This window comes from Mytilus trossulus, chromosome 4 (assembly GCF_036588685.1).
Source record: "Mytilus trossulus isolate FHL-02 chromosome 4, PNRI_Mtr1.1.1.hap1, whole genome shotgun sequence".
Taxonomy (NCBI): domain Eukaryota; kingdom Metazoa; phylum Mollusca; class Bivalvia; order Mytilida; family Mytilidae; genus Mytilus; species Mytilus trossulus.
In genome coordinates, this window is record NC_086376.1 from 55316879 (window position 1) to 55336338 (window position 19460).

The window sequence follows — 19460 nt, forward strand, 5'->3', positions numbered from 1 at the left end:
GGGAGATACATTCCTTAATTTATAACAATTTCTAATATTTTGTAACAGCAAATTTAAATAACACGTATTTTCATGCCAGTACCGAAGTACTGGCTACTGAGCTGGTGATACCCTCGGGAACTAATAGTCAACCAGCAGAGGCATCGAACCAGTGGTAGTAATAAGATTAACGGTACCAACTCTCAATTAAAATAAGACAACTCTCCCAAAGAAACCAAATGGTCCAACTAGTAACAACTAAAGGTCATCGTGTGGCCTTCAACAATTCATTCACAAAGCCCGTACCGCATAGTCAGCTTTAAAATTTCCAACAATCACAAATATAAAACATTCAAACGAGGGAACTAACGGCCTAATTTATATGCAAAATGATGAACGAAAAATAAATACATAACACAACAACGTACGACAGTCTCTTCATTATAGGCTCCTGACTTGGGAAAGGCACATAGAGAATGTGATGGGGTTAAATTAGTTTGATTGCGTTTACCCGTTCCTAACATGGGACTCTGATTACGATAAATTTATTTATTCTATGATCTGATTACATTAGTGACCACAACCGTAGGATTAAAAAATTACAACAAATATATTCGGTTCACAGTATTGAACTGTACCTAAATACAATACGTAGTGCTTATATTTCATAGATTCCACACTGCTAATATGTTCGATAAGTTATGATCGTGCATAGTCAAGTCATGAGGATAATATAGTTAAAAACAGCTAGTGCTTTTGCGGTTAATTACTTTTGTTTTTTTTTCAGCTCATTGACTAATAATGCAATTACAGACATCAGTTATGGAATCTTTGACAACTTGCATCGACTACGTGTGCTGTAGGTACCCTTATTTATCATGTATACTAAGCCTAAACGCAAATAACAAGGGTATCTGAATAATGTAAGCTAATGATATTTTTATGGTCTGGCTTGGCTTAAATATCGATCCTTTAGTAATAAGTAAAAGTTGCCGCATTATCTCCCTTTGCGGATGTTCTATAACTTGGAGGTTTTTGCATCCTTTTGGTGTCATGATAATTTGCCAAACCATTATTATGTTACTCTTGGGTTTAGGTTGTAAACCATTGATGAGATTTAATTTTCAAAATGCATAATGGCTTTATATTAATAACTTTGATATTATAATGATTATAGTATATTGATAACTTTGATATTATGGTTAATATAACTGTTGGATAATAAAAGGCAAGGTGCAATCGTCCTTTGGTGATTTTGTTGTGTTTTTTGTGGGGTTTTTTAAATTCATAAGGAACACCTGTAGTCAAAACGATTAAATAGTATGAGGCTATGAATACACAGGGTCCTGTACGATCCAAATGTCCCTTTAATACCTGCCAGACTACAAAAGAACAAATTTGCTTGACCCATTATATATTTTGATAAAAACGGTGTTATTTTTTCATATTTTTTATACATTTCTGCTTATGATTGACTCATTGATTCTTGGTGTTTAATGACGATTTCAATCGATGTTGTTATATCATGGCGGTGTATTCGTCTGTATTGTATACGTCTAGTTAAGAATAATCTAACTATTTCTAGTGTAATGTATACAGATATGACTGTGCCTTTGGTTATCTCTTCGCAGTAGAGAATGCAACTTTAATGTTTTTAAGTTTTTCTTCTCAAGTCTTAATTTAAGATAATTACTAAATAAAGTGGGCAAAAATTTATGTGACACTTTATACAAATATTCCACATTCCAAACTAATAGACAATTGAAAGAGTTGGTATTGCTTTGTTTCATAAAAAAGAATGGCCAACGTAGATACAAGTATCTTGTCTAAGGAAGGAATAAATCCTACTTTGTAAAGGATCACTCTGATTCAAACAAGCAATTCTCCGAAACTGACAAGATGCTTGATTTTTTGATAGACAACATATTTGTTACGTTCGGATGACGTGTTTTTCAACAGAATATCGGAATTCCAATGGGAACGAATTGTGCGCTCCTTCTTGTCGACTTGTTTCTTTATTATAATGAGACTGAATTCATACAGGAACTTCTTAGGAAGAAAGATAAGAAGTTATCAATATCCTTAATTCTACTTTCCGCTATATAAATGATGTTTTATCCCTAGATAATTCAAATTTGGTGACTATGTCGAATGCCTCTATCCCATTGAACTAGAGATAAAGGATACAACAGATACAGTTAAGTCGGCCTCATATCTTGACTTGCATCTAGAAATTGACAATGAGGGTCGATTGAAAACAAGTCTTTACGACAAAAGAGAGGGTTTCAGCTTTTCAATTGTGAACTTTCCACTTCTAATAAGCAACATTCCAGCAGCACTTGCATATGGTGTATATATCTCCCAATTGATACGTTATTCCCGTGCTTGGATTTCCCATCATGATTCTTTTGATAAAGGGTTGTTGCTCACAAGAAAGCTATTAAATTAAGAGATCCAAATTTTGAAGTTGAAATCATTTCTTTGTAAATCTTACGGACGCCATCACGAGTTGGTTGACCGTTATGGAATAACCGTTTCACAAATGATATCGGATATGTTCCTCACGTCGTAACTACAGTCCCCTTCCCTATCTCATAAGCAACACAACGGGTACCACATATGAAGCAGGATCTGCTCACCCTTCCGAAGCACATGGGACCACCCCTTGTTTTTTGGTGGGGTTCGTGTTGTTTATTCTTTAGTTTTCTATGTTGTGTTGTGTGTAATATTGTTTGTCTGTTTGTCCTTTTTATTTTTAGCCATGTCTTTGTCAGTTGATTTTCGATTTATGAGTTTGACTGTCTCTCTGGAATATTTCGTCCCTCTTTTAAATAACTGAAATTTGATATTTGGTGGAATGAGAGATGATAGGAGTTGATAGAAAAGCGTTTCGGACGCATGAAATTACTAAACGTGTTGTCTATAATTTTTTAAAGACTGATTTGTATTAATCTAAAAACCAAATGTATCAATCTTCATAACCTTTGCTGGGATATTATCAAATTCTGTGTTTGATGAACTTGATTATACATGAGGTAATGACATTCTAAATACTAAGGATTTTCTTATCCCAGATAAAGATAACCTAATTCGTATTTGGCACCACTTTTTAGAATTTAGGGTCAGCTATGATCTTCAACTTTGTACTTGTTTGGCTTTCTTTACTGTTTTGATCTGAGCGTCAATGATGAGTCTTATGTAGACGAAAAGCACACATGATGCATTAAATTAAAAGTCTGGCAACTTTGATAACTATAAGCATGTCGAAATGTCCTATTCCTCTTATTTATTTGTGATTTTTTCTTTGTCCTGAATTTTCTTACTGTATTCTGTCATGTAATTTTGTCAAATTAATGTTATATCTAACATTGCAATCAATTAGAGCGCGAGGTTTGGCTAGCCGCAAAACCAGGTTCAACCCAACATTTTTTTCTAAAAAAAATATGTCCTTTACTGAATCAGGAAATGGCAATTGTTATCGTATAGTTTGTTTATGTGTGTGTTCCATTGTTGTTTGTTCACTTCAGTGTTTCTGTTGTTTCGTTGTCGAAATGTATTATATTGTACTGTTTATTTGCGTAATTATCTGTCCTGAATGTTCTCGGTTTTGTCATCTTATGGTCTCAATTTCAGTGTTATAATAGATATTGCCATAAAAGTGCAAGGTTTTGGCTACCCACAAAACCAGATTCAACCCACCATTTTTTCCTAAAATGTCCTGGACCTAACATGGCCATTGTTATATTATAGTTCGTTTCTCTGTGTGTTACATTTTAGTGTTGTGTTTTTGTATGGCGTAGTTCTCCTCTTACATTTGATTTATGTCCCCCAGTTTTAGTTTGTAACCTTGATTTGTTTTTTTCACAATTGAATTATGAATTTAGAACAGCAGTATACTACTGTTGCCTTTATTTATGATAATCACACAGTCAGCTCTATTACCTAGTTTAAATTTTCAGGAGCCGAGGTTCTTTGCATCAATGGATTCCTCGTGCATTTTTGAATCGTATATCATTTGTTTTTAATGTGGAACAACAAAATAAAAAAGGATAATGAAAACATTTCTGCCGATTTTTTCGATTTTCTCTATCATGGTTGATTTGAATATCTCATTAGACCCCGTGTAATATGTATTTGTTACCTGTATATCGACTCTTTGAGTTCAATTGATGATATATTCCAATGTCAAATATTTAATGCCTATATCAAAAGACGAAATAGTTATAGACCATTATAGTTATAGTCGTGTTTCTTGCTAAAACAATACATTAAGTTGACCTTGAAGGCAAATTTGAAAATCAAATGAAGGTCGTCATGATACTAGACATTTAGCCTCATGATGATACATCCACATACCAAATATCTTTGGTCTTGAGTAAAGACAAAATCGTTATGGCCCATATTTTTTGCAAGAATAACACTAATATAGTACAACAAATGGTTAGTTTTTAAAAAATCAAACGACACATTTTTTTTTCCCAAAAAAAAGCTGATCAATCATTGTCATTTAAAGGAGATAAATCTGAGACCCCCTAGTTAAGTTCGGTCAAACATTTAAATCTGAAATTACTAAAAAAAAACAAAAAACAATTAAGGGTATAATAAACTAATGCTTTTGTCAATTTAGGGTTATATTTTTTAGATATTTACATATATACCCCTATACCAATATTTCTGAGACTTTCAAGCTTGAACGATATTAACATGTAAAAGATGCTACATTTGAGTTAACAAATCTTTTAAATCTACGGTTTAAATCTTTTGAAATTTTTACAAGAAGTTAAACTACGAGTATTTTATCAATAAGAGAAAAACAAGGAAAATCAAACTACAGTGTGTTTTGGGTGAGTAATGTTGAGTGACCTCTTAATTTGTTGCAGTTTAATCAAACTCAATAATTATATTTGTTGTAATAGTTACGTTTTTCGTTTATATAATTATCAAGACATGTGGTAGGTACTATCTTGATTTGTTTGTAAGGTTTGAACACTTTAACATAAAATTAAAGACATCCCAATTGTCAAGATAAAGTTCGGGTGTAAAAGAACTTTTTGAAACTGTTGTTTAATGTACTGTACATACAAATATATAATTGTAGATATTTAGATGACAACATGATTTCTGATTTAAGCTTTGTCAAGTTTTTATCAGCAAGTGTAACTTCAATGTAAGTATTTCTTATATATAATTCGGTAAACAGAAATAACGAGATATGAGGAGAAAAGTCTACACAAACTGTTATCAAATGTTTCGGTCCAATTCATTAATATTCTTGAAATAACAAAAATTAAATTTTGATTATAAATTAGAAAAATATAAGTCAATTTGACTGTACTGTTGACAGAGAGAAACTTTTATTTCGTAACAATTTCTTTAAAATGAGGTCGATATCATTGCTTCAAAATAAAAACAAAAATACCGAACTCAAAACGAAAAATCCCTAATCAAACAAAAAAACATCATAAGCTCAACCACATCAAACGAATGAATAACAACTGTCATATTCCTGATTGGTACAAGAATTTTCTTATGTAGAAAATGGTGGTTAAACCTGGTTTTATAGCTAGTTAAACCTACAACTTGTATGACAGTCGCGTACAATTTTATAATATTGATAACACTGTGTGAAAAAATCGAACAGAATTTTCAAAAATGGGATACATCAGCCATTGTGTTATAATCTTAATCACTGTAAAAACAAACAAATATTTGATTAGACTGCAATTAAACTATGGTATCGTAGCATGACAAATAAGTACTTTAATATTGTCAAATTTTAATTAGTTACCTCTATTTTTGTCGAATTCTCAGTTTATTCTCCAGATGTAATTGTGTTCTTTAGCAGATCTTTGTGTCTCTTAGTGTAAATTTAGGTTATAAGTGTTCATATTTAGATATTCTTACATTTCCGACATTAATTTTGTTTTTCATCAGCATGAACAATATCAAAATTTTAGAATGTTTGCATAATGTAAAATATTGGGTTGGCCTGATGTAATCTTTTTATCATACCACCAACTTCACGCCACGACTTGTTAACTTCATGTCTCGAGGCACTAAATCGAAAGAAACGCGAGGGATGTATAAATACAAAGAATATTTAGGGCTATATGACCAAACGGAATTCAGTAAAAAGATAGATTGACTTCTTTATCATTTGGTCTTTGATGGTCATTTGTCTCCTTGGCAATCATATCACATCTTCTTGTTCCTATATAAAATAGAAGAAAAAAAATTATCTACTTTAAACCTTGAGGGAGTTGGAACCTTAGTTTCATAGGGCTCAATAAATTAGATACAAATGTACTTTAAATAGCCATATTATAAATGTATGTCTTGTAATTGTGGGACTGATATATAAGGTAGAAGGTAGAACAATAAGTTACAATATAGTTTAGTGACAATTTTGATTAGACTATAATTATTTTTTTATCCATATTTGTACTTTTCTTAAACGTTTGTTTATCAAATGACTTTGAAAACAAAATGGTTGGAAAACAAGTTGTCGAAAAGTAACATTGTGCCATTTCTAAGGTTTACCTACCGATATTTATTAGTAGATATATTCTTTTCATTTCGGACATCAGATGATATCATGATTGCTGTGAGCAAGATAACTCATATTAAAAAATTGCATTCTAACACATATATGAATCTGCCTTATTTGGCCCTTTATTTCTAAATTGAAATCAAATTGGATTTTTTTTTCTATTTCTTAGATACCATGTTACGACGAAATGAATTATTCAAGCAGATTGGTATAAAACACACAAAATTTATGAATTTTAATTTTAACTGGCGCTAAATATACATCCATTGCTAATATAGTGATTTTAGTCCTTATATTTGGTCAATTAGAAAAATTTTGTATTCTTTGGTTTTGTTTGATTGAATATTAGTAAAAGTTTGTATTCTTTGGTTTTGTTTGATTGAATATTAGTAACATCCGTTTTTATTTTTACATTTGAGTTATTAAGAATTAAATTATTGCTGATTGGTGTGTGTTCACAACAGGCGTAAAGTGCCGAGTGCAAACTATCATTGTTTTTTAACGATCTTGATGCGCTTGCATTTTTTTTTTATCTTCAATTTTAAAGTTAAATGTATTGTCAGTAAAGTGACATCTTTTTATCTTGGTTTCTATCTACGCTGTTTTATAATCATTTGTCCTAGTCATCAATGTACAGACATATTATACACGGAATCGCTCAATTCGAACTTAAATAGCTATTTTTCGTACAAAATACACCCGATGAGTGAAAATGATAAAATATGTTTATACATACATAGTTTTCTTTATCCTCCCGCCATATCAGAGGTCAAGGTAGATTATGCCTAATATATTCATATCATGACATTAACAATGGAAATTTCATACTCTATGATTTGATTACAATACATCTATTTATTCTAGGAACTGTATTTATTAGACATTACAGAAGGAGGAGTTACAGGATAACAAAGATTGTATTCTCTTAACAGTATAAACGTTTTACTACATACAATAAGTATTGCTTATATTTCAGAGATTCCGTTCTGCTAATGTGGATAAATTATTACATTGATCGTTGATAATAGTGTACTTAACAAATAGAGATATGAAAATTTGTGCGTGCGATTAACTATTTTTATTTTATTTTTAGCTCTTTGAATAATAATTCAATTAACAACATCAGTAATGGAACCTTTGACAACTTGCCTCAATTAGGTTCGCTGTAGGTACACTTATTCTGCATACATACAAGCATACAATAAAGAACGACGATATCTGAATCCTGGTAGTTCGGGATCTTTTGATGGCCTGACCTTGCTTAGATATCAATACTTTAGTAATTTGCTTTATAGTGTCGCATTATCTCGCTTCACTTATGTTATATTATTTGAACTTTTTTTGTGCCGATTTTGACTTAACATTATTGTCTTACTCTAGCTAGGGTTAAGGTTTTGAGAATTGAACCACTGATTTCAAAATGTAAATTAGTATATAAAACTAATATATTTATTAATATATGAAACTGAACTCGCTATTATATAAAATTGTTTAATAATAAAACGCATTGTGTAATCGTTCATAAACGATTTTTTAATTGTTTTTATATCTAAATTCATAACGAACGCCTTAAGTCACATCGATTAAACAGCAGAAAGTGTAACACACATGTGCCAGTTCAATTAAAATGACAATCTTATCGGGGCCTTTTATAGCTGACTATGCGGTATAGGCTTTGCTCATTGTTGAAGGCCGTACGGTGACCTATAGTTGTTAATGTTTGTGTCATTTCGGTCTTTTATGGATAGTTGTCTCATTGGCAATCATACCACATCTTCTTTTTTATAATTAATTGCTTGCTTAAATAACCAAAAATAAAATTTACCTGGCCTACTATATATTTTTCTGTATGAGTAATAATTGTAATGTAAATGTCGAATAAAAAAAAGCTTCAAAGCAACTGCGCGAGATAACCAAATTTGATATTGTATAGTAAATTGTTGCTTGCAGTATAAAACTGAAGTTTGAAAAAAAATGTTAATGTCATTTTGATCAGCAGTTTTCACTGAAATGCCAATTTTCACTTTTTAATTTTTGATGTTCATGCTGTCTTGTCTTTAGTATCCACCACAAAGTTGAGATAGTACAACAAAATTGGAAGATTTTTATATATTTTAATTATTTTTTATAAAACTTTTTGTGATAGTCCTTCTCATTGCAATTTTCGTGTAGTTTATTAGCACTTGTGCTTTACGGTAAACATCGAATAACTTATGTAGCCTTAATTAACGACGTGAGGGATACAATTACAGTGAGATCAATTTAAAAATTAGGATTTTGATAATTTAACAAAAAGTTCTATACATCCTTTTAAAAACATATTATTTTGTGATAAACCACTCTGTCTTTTAGCTTAGAGTTTTTTATTTTTGTTATAACATTTTTCGAACTTAGTCATGCTATAAGCATGAGAAGTAAAACAACATTGAACTCGGCATTGGAATAAGTAGAAACAGTTCTACTACGAATCGGTATTAAGCAAAACCAAATATCATGTAAAGCCATACATGCAACCAATCGCAGTGGATTTAATTTTGTGACACTGCCAATGAGGCATATCTACATGATTTAAACAAATAAAAAATGTAAACAACACTACGGGTCAAAGTACGGTTGTATTTAGACCAATTGTTAGTTATAAAACGCCCATGAATATCAACATAGGATAAAATCGAAATGAACAGCAATTAATTGGATATCAATTATTTAAACTTAGGCGAAAAACCAACGAAAAAGAATGGGCTGTATGCTCCTGATATCAGCTATCAAAAATAAGTAAAAAAACAACGAAAAAGAAAGGGCTACATGTTACTGGTTTAAAACAGGTACAGGACCTCGTTGACCGAGTAGTCTACGTAATCGAAATAATGTATCACTAGCCCATCAACACTGAATTTATCACTTCGAATCCCGCACGTGGCAAGTGTACTCGTCTCCAATCTTACTTGACTAGGATTGTTAGTTTTTACAGAAGGTCGATGTTTCTCCCTTGGCACTTCAGCTTCCTCTGCCAATAAAAATTTACCTTCACGAAAAAGTACAAGAGAGTTATAAGTTGGGTTAATCAATGGAACAGGCACATGGAAATGTGGTACGATACTGTGTTCTTATAAAAGAAAAAGAAGATGTGGCATGATTTCCAATGAGAAAACTCTCCACAAGAGACCAACATGACACAGAAGATAACAACTATTCTATTGGTCACCGTACGGTCTTCAACAATGATCAAATCGTGTTAGTAATTTTAAAACAGAATTAGACACGCTGTGCAATATCTAAAAAAAAATCATATGAATTAATAACAAAGTAGCCTCTATTCGACTTTTTTATATTTTATAGGTATCTGCGTAGCAATTCCTTGACAGAAATAAGGAATGGTATCTTCGACAATTTGAAAACACTTTACTGGCTGTATGTATTTTTTTCAAAATATTGAATACACGTTAGAGTTACTTTTATATCAAGCATGAATTGCATATTGACAATTTCTCCATTGTTGAAAGATAATGGAATAATGTTTCGCTGTTCTAGTTTATTTGGTCCTAAAGGCCAGTTTAAGCTATAACTATGACTTGGCGTCTGCAGTATGTTGCCTTTGTCGTCAGTCGTTTTCGTTCTCAGTTGTCAAAAACATTTTATATAAGTCGTATTCTTCGCACTAATGATCCAAATATAACCAAAATTGGCTAATTTAGGTATTTTGTATAAGAAAAGTCTGTCAAAAAAAATTGCCGACTTGGTTAGAAAAAAGAACATAGTGTAAAAAGTTGTGGCTTATGCCTTGAAACTTTTATAGACAAAGAAAATCTGATAGCAGCAAAAATGTTCAAAATACTCCGATCGCTGTAATGTCCGTTTACATAAAATCTATCAGATAACTTCATTTTCAGTACTGCCAATTATCTTCAAGTCTTAGACAATGCAAAATTTAGTTTTGAAAGTTGTTTCTTTTTATGAAACAAAGTTTTATAACTTTTTCTAACCGTCCCTATGTTTAGAGTTGGCATTGGTGTTAAAATAAGATATAAAATGATATACCGTAGTTGTAAAAGTAAGTATGATCTAAAGTCCGTATTTATTTAAGAATTAAATAGTGAAAATCTAGATTTGAATAGAATAAATATTTAATGAAAATTTTTTGTTATTGCAATTTAATTTTTCATTGTTTTGCCCAATTATATATTTTTTCAGATTAATCGTTGTTATTAATTCTTTATATTTTGTCAGAGATCTAAGCGATAACATGATATCTATTATAGACGATAAAGCTTTTGGTCGTTCCTCTTCACTTTTTTATATGTAAGTATATTCTATAACTTGTTCAAATCACCATACATTCTACATATACATCTGAAATTTTGTCAATATAGATATTAGAATACGGGATAATTTTTGTTTAAACAAGAATGTATCCACAGTACACGGATGCCCTACTCGAACTATCATTTTCTATGTTTAGTGGACCGTGAAATTGGAATAATGATCTTTTCAAAGGGAACATGTATACTAAGTTTCAAGTTAATTGGACTTCTTCTTCATCAAAAACTACCTTGACCAAAAACTTTAACCTGAAATTTGCACTATCATTTTCTATATTCATTGAACCGTAAAATTGGGGTCAAAACTCTACCTTGACCAAAAACTTTAACCTGAAGACCTGACGCGGGACAGACGGACGAACGAACGGACGGACGAACGGACGCACAGACCAGAAAACATAATGCCCCTCTACTGTCGTAGGTGGGGAATAAAACGGGACAACAATGATTAGGGTAAATAACAATAAACCAACTGCAATAATGCCATACAGAAAACAAGGACAACGCTTGGATTGCTGACTTGAGAAACACTATGACGATAATACGATATGTTTATGCATGTAAAATTGCAATACAGAATTAAACCAATGTGTTTGGTTATTTTCTTCATTTAATTATGTAATTGCAAATTAATAACAAAGAAAACTTCACTAACCTATTTTTTTCTTCAGTTATCTTCGTAACAACTCTTTGGATGGAATAAGAAATGGAATGTTCGATAATTTGACTAGACTTCACTTGTTGTATGTATCGTGTGTCAAATGTTAATGTTTGTGTCATTTTGTGTCAATGTTAATGTTTGTGTCGTATTGACAATTTTTCTAAATATCATAAAACATGGAAGAGGTATTATTTAAGGAAGATTGGATTGCAATTTGACCACTTTTCCAAGTTATATGATAGATCACTGCAACGATGTTATCGTATCTTTTGTAATAATTAGAGTTTCAAGTCAGTTGTGCTATGCACTAAACATTATATCGTCCATTTTAATCATCGGCTCGTTATGCATCGTATTTCTGTTTCTGAATAATTTCTATGAGTGTGATATGTCAGTATTGACCTTTTTTAATTTCACAATATTCTCGATATTTAGTTTGAAAGATGCATTATTTTTTAAGGCAAAATTCTTCAAACTGACAAACTTGATTTATGATGTCCATCTATATTAAATTCAAATATATCGGTGTCTAGTAAAGATGGTTAAAACAAATAATAGTTTAAGGAGTTTACTCAAATTAAATATGCGCAATATTTCACTCCAAGCAGAGAAACATGTGAATGTAACAATAACAAAAAAGCATTCAGCGATCTTTGCACCGGTTCATGATTAATAAAAAGGAAGATGTGGTATAATTGCTAATGAGAAAATTCTTCACAAGAGACCTTATAACACAGAAATTAACAGCTATAGGACACCATACGGACTTCAAAAGTGAACAGAATCAATACCTCATAGTCAGCTATAAAAGACCCCGAAATCACAAATGTAAAACCATTCAAACGAGAAAACTAACGGCCTAATTAATGAACGCCTGTTTAGTTAGAAACAATCTGTTTTTAAGATCTGAGCTGGTTTTGTATTTTAAATTTAGTGAGCTAAGTTTCTTTTGTAGAATCTTAGTTCCTTTTTCTTTCAGGTGAAATTGTTCGTCCAATCAGAGTTTTGAAAATTATACATATTGTATCTTTAATTAAATTAAAATTAACCTGCGATATAGTAAAAACATTCGAACTTTTTGTATTGACTGATGAACAAGTAAGGCTCTTATCTAACTTTGTTTCTTATGTCCATTGTATGTTATTTTTATATAAATTAGCATTAGAATAAGTAATAATTGTGTCTAGGAATGAAATGTTTGATTTTTTTCTCTTTTTTAAGTGTGCTAACACTCTTTATATCCTTTAGACAAGAGAAACAAATGTGTTATTTCATTACCTTTCTGGACTTCTAGAACCTTTTGAATACTTGTATAAGACAGTAATCTTATCACTTGACTTTTTAATTACACGGCATTTAATACCAATCTTACGTAATTTTTAAAAAAAACTTTTTTATTTTTATTTTGCGCCTGAGACTACATTAACTAAAGCCAATTATAGTATACCGCTGTCCAATAGCTATAAATCAATTTAACTGAAACAAATCGGTGTCACAAACCAAAATTGAGGAAACACATCAATTAAAAGAGGGGAAAAAAGAACAACAGACACATCATATTGGCGATAATTTCGCAATATAATGTTACATGAACCGTTATAAAAAGGACAATTGATGAACAGACAGGAATATGATTCTTGTTGAGTGACAAGGGGTAGTCTCAGCCAATCAAGGACATGTCCTCCTTAAACTATCAATATGTATACACTGTGGAATAAAGATGAGATGATAAATAGATGATAACAGGCTCTTGTAAAATGTTTTGAGTCAAGTAATGGTCCTCATTTTTAACAAAATCAAAACACTATACTTTTCAAGATGTTGATATTAAGTGAAAAAAGTGTCACTCACATTGACCACTTCATGATGATAACCAGTAAATTAATAAATGATTTTTATTTTTCAATTTTTGAAATATTTTAGTATAATTCTTTGACCTGTTTTTTTTTACTGTTAAATGTTCATATTTCGATATACATGATATATGTGATCAGTTTTATAATGAATGTTACGATTGATGTTTACTTTTTTCAGAGATGTAAGTGGCAACATGATATCTGGTATTAACGATGGAGCTTTTATCCATTCCTCTTCACTCTCCAGTTTGTAAGTGTATTATGGTATTAATTCAGATCACCCAAACTTTACACAAATAGATACGACAATTTGTCTTAAAGTATAAATATGATATTGAAGAGGGTGTATCAATTCATGAACTAAACATGAAATCATTAAAATTTTCCCAAAATAAGGGGGAATTTTCCTTATGAAATCACCGTATGAAATTCGTGAAATTGGTTCATAGTTTCAACCTGTCTGATAATTAACAACAGAAGTCCACCGATGTTCAAATTTGACAAATACACTGAGATTATACAAATCAAGGTAACGAACAAAACAACAGAGGAAGGAGCTAGACAGTGCTTTGAGACTGTGATGAGACAGGCCATCTAAAATTAGTATTAATTAACATCTCGGTCCCACTTTCGGAAATGGCTGAGTGCTCACCAGTGCTCAATTCTTGAGTTAATTACAATATTTTTTTGTTTTGTACTCTTTGGCATAAACAAATTTAAAATGGTATATATAAAAAATAATTTCGAAAACCTTCCCCACATCAAATCGATGGAAGTGGTTTCGGTGATATACCCAGTTTTCTGTGTCGATGATATGAAGGGATTTTTTCGTTAAGAAATCTTATTGAGATTTAATTCATTATTTTGTATATCAGCAAATTCAATGCACAGCGTTTCAGTCTCTGAATGTTGTGAATGTTTCTCCAAACATAAATTGACACATTTTGTATGTTTCTCCATACATAAATTGAAACATATATTGGATATTCAATATATACTCTTAGTAATTAAAAAAGCTTGATTATTTTCAGGAATATAGGATTCAATCCAATAACAGACCTTGATGAAAACGCCTTTATTGGCTTACCTAATCTCAGATCACTGTAAGTGCTTTCAATTTTTATTAAAATTTGGGTAACAACATAAAAGGATGTTTATAGGGTTTTGCCTATAATGTAGAATAATATAATAATAAAATAATAAAGTACAAATAGCAAAAGTATTTAACTAGACAATAAGCTGAACTGCAAGGTATTAGACGTTTTCTATTCATAAAAAATGTCTTTTTGTTGATTCAGATTATGATGAGATTTCAGGTTTAGATCTCAATCATTACAAATGCATTAAAGCTTTCGAATTATCTATTCAGAGCCCAAGAGGGTGGGTACCAATCTTCGAATTGTTAACCTTTGAACTGTCACTTTTAATCAAGCAAGTTAATTAACGTGTCCGTTTATCACAGAACAGGGCTTACATTCATATCATATCAGCATTGTCTCGTCCGGAAAGAAAATGTCATCGGAAGATACCAAGATCTTGTTAATAAATATTCCGAATCAACTTCACAAATAATACATGATGTTCTTGAAATATCGATTCTATATAGATAAAGGAAGATGTGGTGTGAGTGCCAATGAGACAACTCTCCATCCAAATAACAATTTAAAAAGTAAACCATTCTATGTCCTGATGTTGTTTATCATCTTAAATACGTGTCATATTGCTCTTTGATGTGTGGTCGTTAATGATTACCTTGACTGTTTTGCTCATTTTTGGTAATATCTCTTTGTCGTGCCTCGTCACTTATTCATCCGGTCACTGTGTTACGGTAATTTTTGTATTCTTGCTTTCTTTATTTGCCAATTTTGCCCCTATTTTTTTTACTTCTTTTTAAATAAAGCGACTGACATAAAATTCAGAGGTTAGACTTGCTATAAAACCAGGGTCAATCTACAAAAGGAAATGCCTATTCTAAGTCAGGACTCTGTGGATTTCTATTCATTCGTTGATGTGTTTAAACTTTTGATTAGATAAAAGACATTCCGTTTTGAATTTTCCTTGGAGTAATATTTTTGTTATTTGAATCTTAACATATGTAACAGGGTGTACCCTTTTTCAGCACCTGCGATACCATCCGGGTTTTTTGTTGCTGGAAGGGTTGGTGTTGCTTAGTTTTTAGTTTTCTATGTTGTGTTTAGTATACTGCTATTTGTCCTTTCGCCATTTTCATGTTTTGCCACTGCGTTATTCAGTTAAAATGTCCCTTTTAATATGTTTCGCCTTGTACGCCTGTCACATGTTTTATCTGCAAAAGACACATCAGTTATGCTCGAATCATACAAATCAAACCTAAAATTAAGTACGTCGTTGTAGATGAAGAAGGATCTAAAAATTATTAAAGGTCATCAGTTTGAAATGACCAACAAAATGTGTTTAAAAAATAACATCAAACGTGTTAACGATACTCTGTTGAGGATCACAAAAAGACTAAAGTTTTTTTTTTCATTTATTACAGAGATTTAAGTGGAACAAAGTTGACAGTCATTAAAAGACGTACTTTTCAACACGTAACAGGTTTACACACATTGTATGTAGTTAAATGATTTCTTAACATTTGTAGTATTTTCTTGATCTTTATATTGGTTGATTTTTTTTGGGGGGATAATTTATTTAAAATTCAAATAAATCAGACTTCCTATTTATGTAAACTTTAAGGTGAAGGATGATGCATGTTTCATCTTTTTAAATTTATATTAAAAGTAGTACACGCTTTTTCAATTGTATTTGCGTTATAATAATTTATTGTTCTTCGACTCTTAATTAGAAATTCAAGTTTGAAAAGCACATATCGATTGTATGTAATAAAATTAACTGTACCAATTTTCTTACACCAGATGCGCATTTCCACAATACATGTCTCTTCAGTGATGCTCGTGGCCAAAATATTTGAAATCCAAAGCTTATATAAAAGATGAAGAGCTATTATCCAAAAGGTCCAAAAAGTATAGCCAAATCCGTGAAAGGAATCAGAGCTTTGCACGAGGGAGATACATTCCTAAATTTATAATAATTTCTAATACTTTGTAACAGCAAATTTTAATAACACAAAACAAATCCGTATTTTCATGCCAGTACCGAAGTACTGGCTAGTTTGCTGGTGATACCCTCGGGGACTAATAGTCCACCAGCAGAGGCATCTACCCAGTTGTAGTAATAAAATTAACTGTACCAATTTTCTTGCACCAGATGATCATTTCGACAATACATGTCTCTTCAGTGATGCTCGTGGCCAAAATATTTGAAATCCAAAGCTTATATAAAAGATGAAGAGCTATAATCCAAAAGGTCCAAAAAATATAGCCAAATCCGTGAAAGGAATCAGAGCTTTCACGAGGGAGATACATTACTTAATTTATAATAATTTTTAATATTTTGTAACAGCAAATTTTAATAACACAAAAAAAATCCGTATTTTTCGGTACTGGCTACTGGGCTGGTGATACCCTCGGGGACTAATAGTCCACCAGCAGAGGCATCGACCCAGTGGTAGTAATAAAATTAACTGTACCAATTTCTTGCACCAGATGCACATTTCGACAATACATGTCTCTTCAGTGATGCTCGTGGCCAAAATATTTGAAATCCAAAGCTTATATAAAAGATGAAGAGCTATAATCCAAAAGGTCCAAAAAGTATAGCCAAATCCGTGAAAGGAATCAGAGCTTTGCACGAGAGAGATACATTCCTTAATTTATAATAATTTCTTATATTTTGTAACAGCAAATTTTAATAACACAAAAAAAATCCGTATTTTCATGCCAGTACCGAATTACTGGCTACTGGGCTGGTGATACCCTCGGGGACTAATAGTCCACCAACAGAGGCATCGACCCAGTGGTAGTAATAAAATTAACTGTACCAATTTTCTTGCACCAGATGCGCATTTCGACAATACATGTCTCTTCAGTGATGCTCGTGGCCAAAATATTTGAAATACAAAGCTTATATAAAAGATGAAGAGCTATAATCCAAAAGGTCCAAAAAGTATAGTCAAGACCGTGAAAGGAATCAGAGCTTTGCACGAGAGAGATACATTCCTTAATTTATAATAATTTCTTATATTTTTAACAGCAAATTTTAATAACACAAAAAAAAATCCGTATTTTCATGCCAGTACCGAAGTACTGGCTACTGGGCTAGTGATACCCTCGGGGACTAATAGTCCACCAGCAGAGGCATCGACTCAGTGGTAGTAATAAAATTAACTGTGCCAATTTTCTTGCACCAGGTAATTGGCATAATGCACTGCTTTAAAAACTGAACCAAGAAGTCAGACCTTTAGAGTTGCATTTTTACGTCAAACGAGAAGTGTCCTCAAACGAAATTATGAAATATAAAAGATACGAATCAGCCTACGCGTATACGAAAGAATTATAAGTACTTCTTAAAGATATCATGCTTAACGTATCAGAACTCTGTCAATAATTTGACTGTTACTTTTTTACAAACATATTGTATAATGAGCTACAAGGATCACTATAATAAGTCTACCTTTATTAATAGCACCTTTCTAGTAGTTACCAATACTCCTGCTGAATAAAATATCTCTAATTAACAACAAAAGGAAACATGTCGACTGCAGTTTTTGTTCGATTTAAAAATAAATTATTAATAAAACCACCTTAAAGAACCTGATCTTCGACAGACTAAATTTTTTTTGTTCTTCCCTTGCCGGGATTAAAACTTATGCAACTGAGATATAGTGGCACTTAATCGCCTTGCACTAGGAGCCACGCGCTAGGCCACCGACTACCTAGGCTCTTTGGCTTTTGGTGGCCGGGTGTTACCTTTCCTCTTAAGTTTTTTTTATCTAGCGTCGTTACATAATACATGCTATGTAAGGCATGAAAATGAAATTTTTACAAATCAGCTCAATTATCATTCCTACAGGCTCTTACAAATTGATGTAGGATGCAGTCACATAAATACATATATCATAAGTAGTCTCTTAACCAGTGACAACGTTACCACAGATGTTATACATTGGATCACTAGTGATATTAAAACAGGGCTGAGAATACATTCTGAATATATAATTCGTCTAAATATTAGCCCAACAATGTTAGATCTTTAAATTCGTAGAATATATATTAACTTATGCAATTATATCGTTTGATATTACATATACTGGTGAATTTTCATTTCCTGCGGATAGTATCTTTTAAAAAAAACAATGATTCGTTACCTGCAAGGTTTTAATTGTACCTATTTTAGTGCATGTTTGCTGTTGATAAATTGGCCCTAGGCAAAATACATCTTTGTTTTAATTTGCTGACAAAAAGTTCTAATTCCACTTTGTTTTTATGTCCATTGTATATTATTTTTTAGAAATTGCATTTGTATGAGTTATAACTGTTATCGAGGCATGAATATGAAAGTTGTTATCCATTAGGTTTTTGTGTTTGAGCTTTTCATTTTGCAATTTGATTAGTGACTTTCCTATGTAAATTTTCCTCGGATTTCAGATCTTTTTATATTTTTTATGGTTTCTCTTTTTCAAGTGTGTTAACACTCTTTAAATCTCCTTGAGGCAATGGAAACAAGCGTGTTATTTCACAATCTTTCTTAACTTCTACAATCTATAATTTTGAACTTCAGATAATTCATCTTATGTTCATGATTTTATAATTCCTCGGCATAGTATATCAATCCTTCATAATTTAACAGATTTCTTTATGTTTTATTTTTTTATTTTAATTTTAGTTTTCTTTTATGCCTGAGACTACAATAAACATCAATCATATTGACATTGATTTCGCAATCAAATGATACATAAACCGTTATAAAGGGTTTTTTGGTGATAAAACAGGAATATGATGTTTTTCAGTGTCAATTGGGAAAGTCTCAGACAATCAAATAGTCACTAAACTTTTAATATTAACAGACTGTAGAATAAAAATAAAATAGAATATTATACAATTGAGGTTTTATTGACTTTTGAAAAACTGATATTTACTGAGACCAACGGCCAAAGTGAATATCAGTTTTTCAATAGTCAATTAAACCACATATTTACCGAAACAAAAAACAGTAAA

The 19460-nt window shown here is 31.5% G+C and overlaps 1 protein-coding gene across 1 annotated transcript in view; it reads left to right on the forward strand.

Annotated features, from left to right (window-relative positions):
• Positions 1 to 19460, forward strand: part of LOC134716682 (von Willebrand factor D and EGF domain-containing protein-like) — a 57601-nt gene that overhangs the window by 14589 nt on the left and 23552 nt on the right. The window contains exons 8-11 of the mRNA XM_063579687.1: positions 767 to 838; positions 5078 to 5146; positions 13544 to 13615; positions 14397 to 14468. Of these exons, the coding sequence (XP_063435757.1) occupies positions 767 to 838; positions 5078 to 5146; positions 13544 to 13615; positions 14397 to 14468 (285 nt within the window). The remainder of the gene's footprint in view (positions 1 to 766; positions 839 to 5077; positions 5147 to 13543; positions 13616 to 14396; positions 14469 to 19460) is intronic.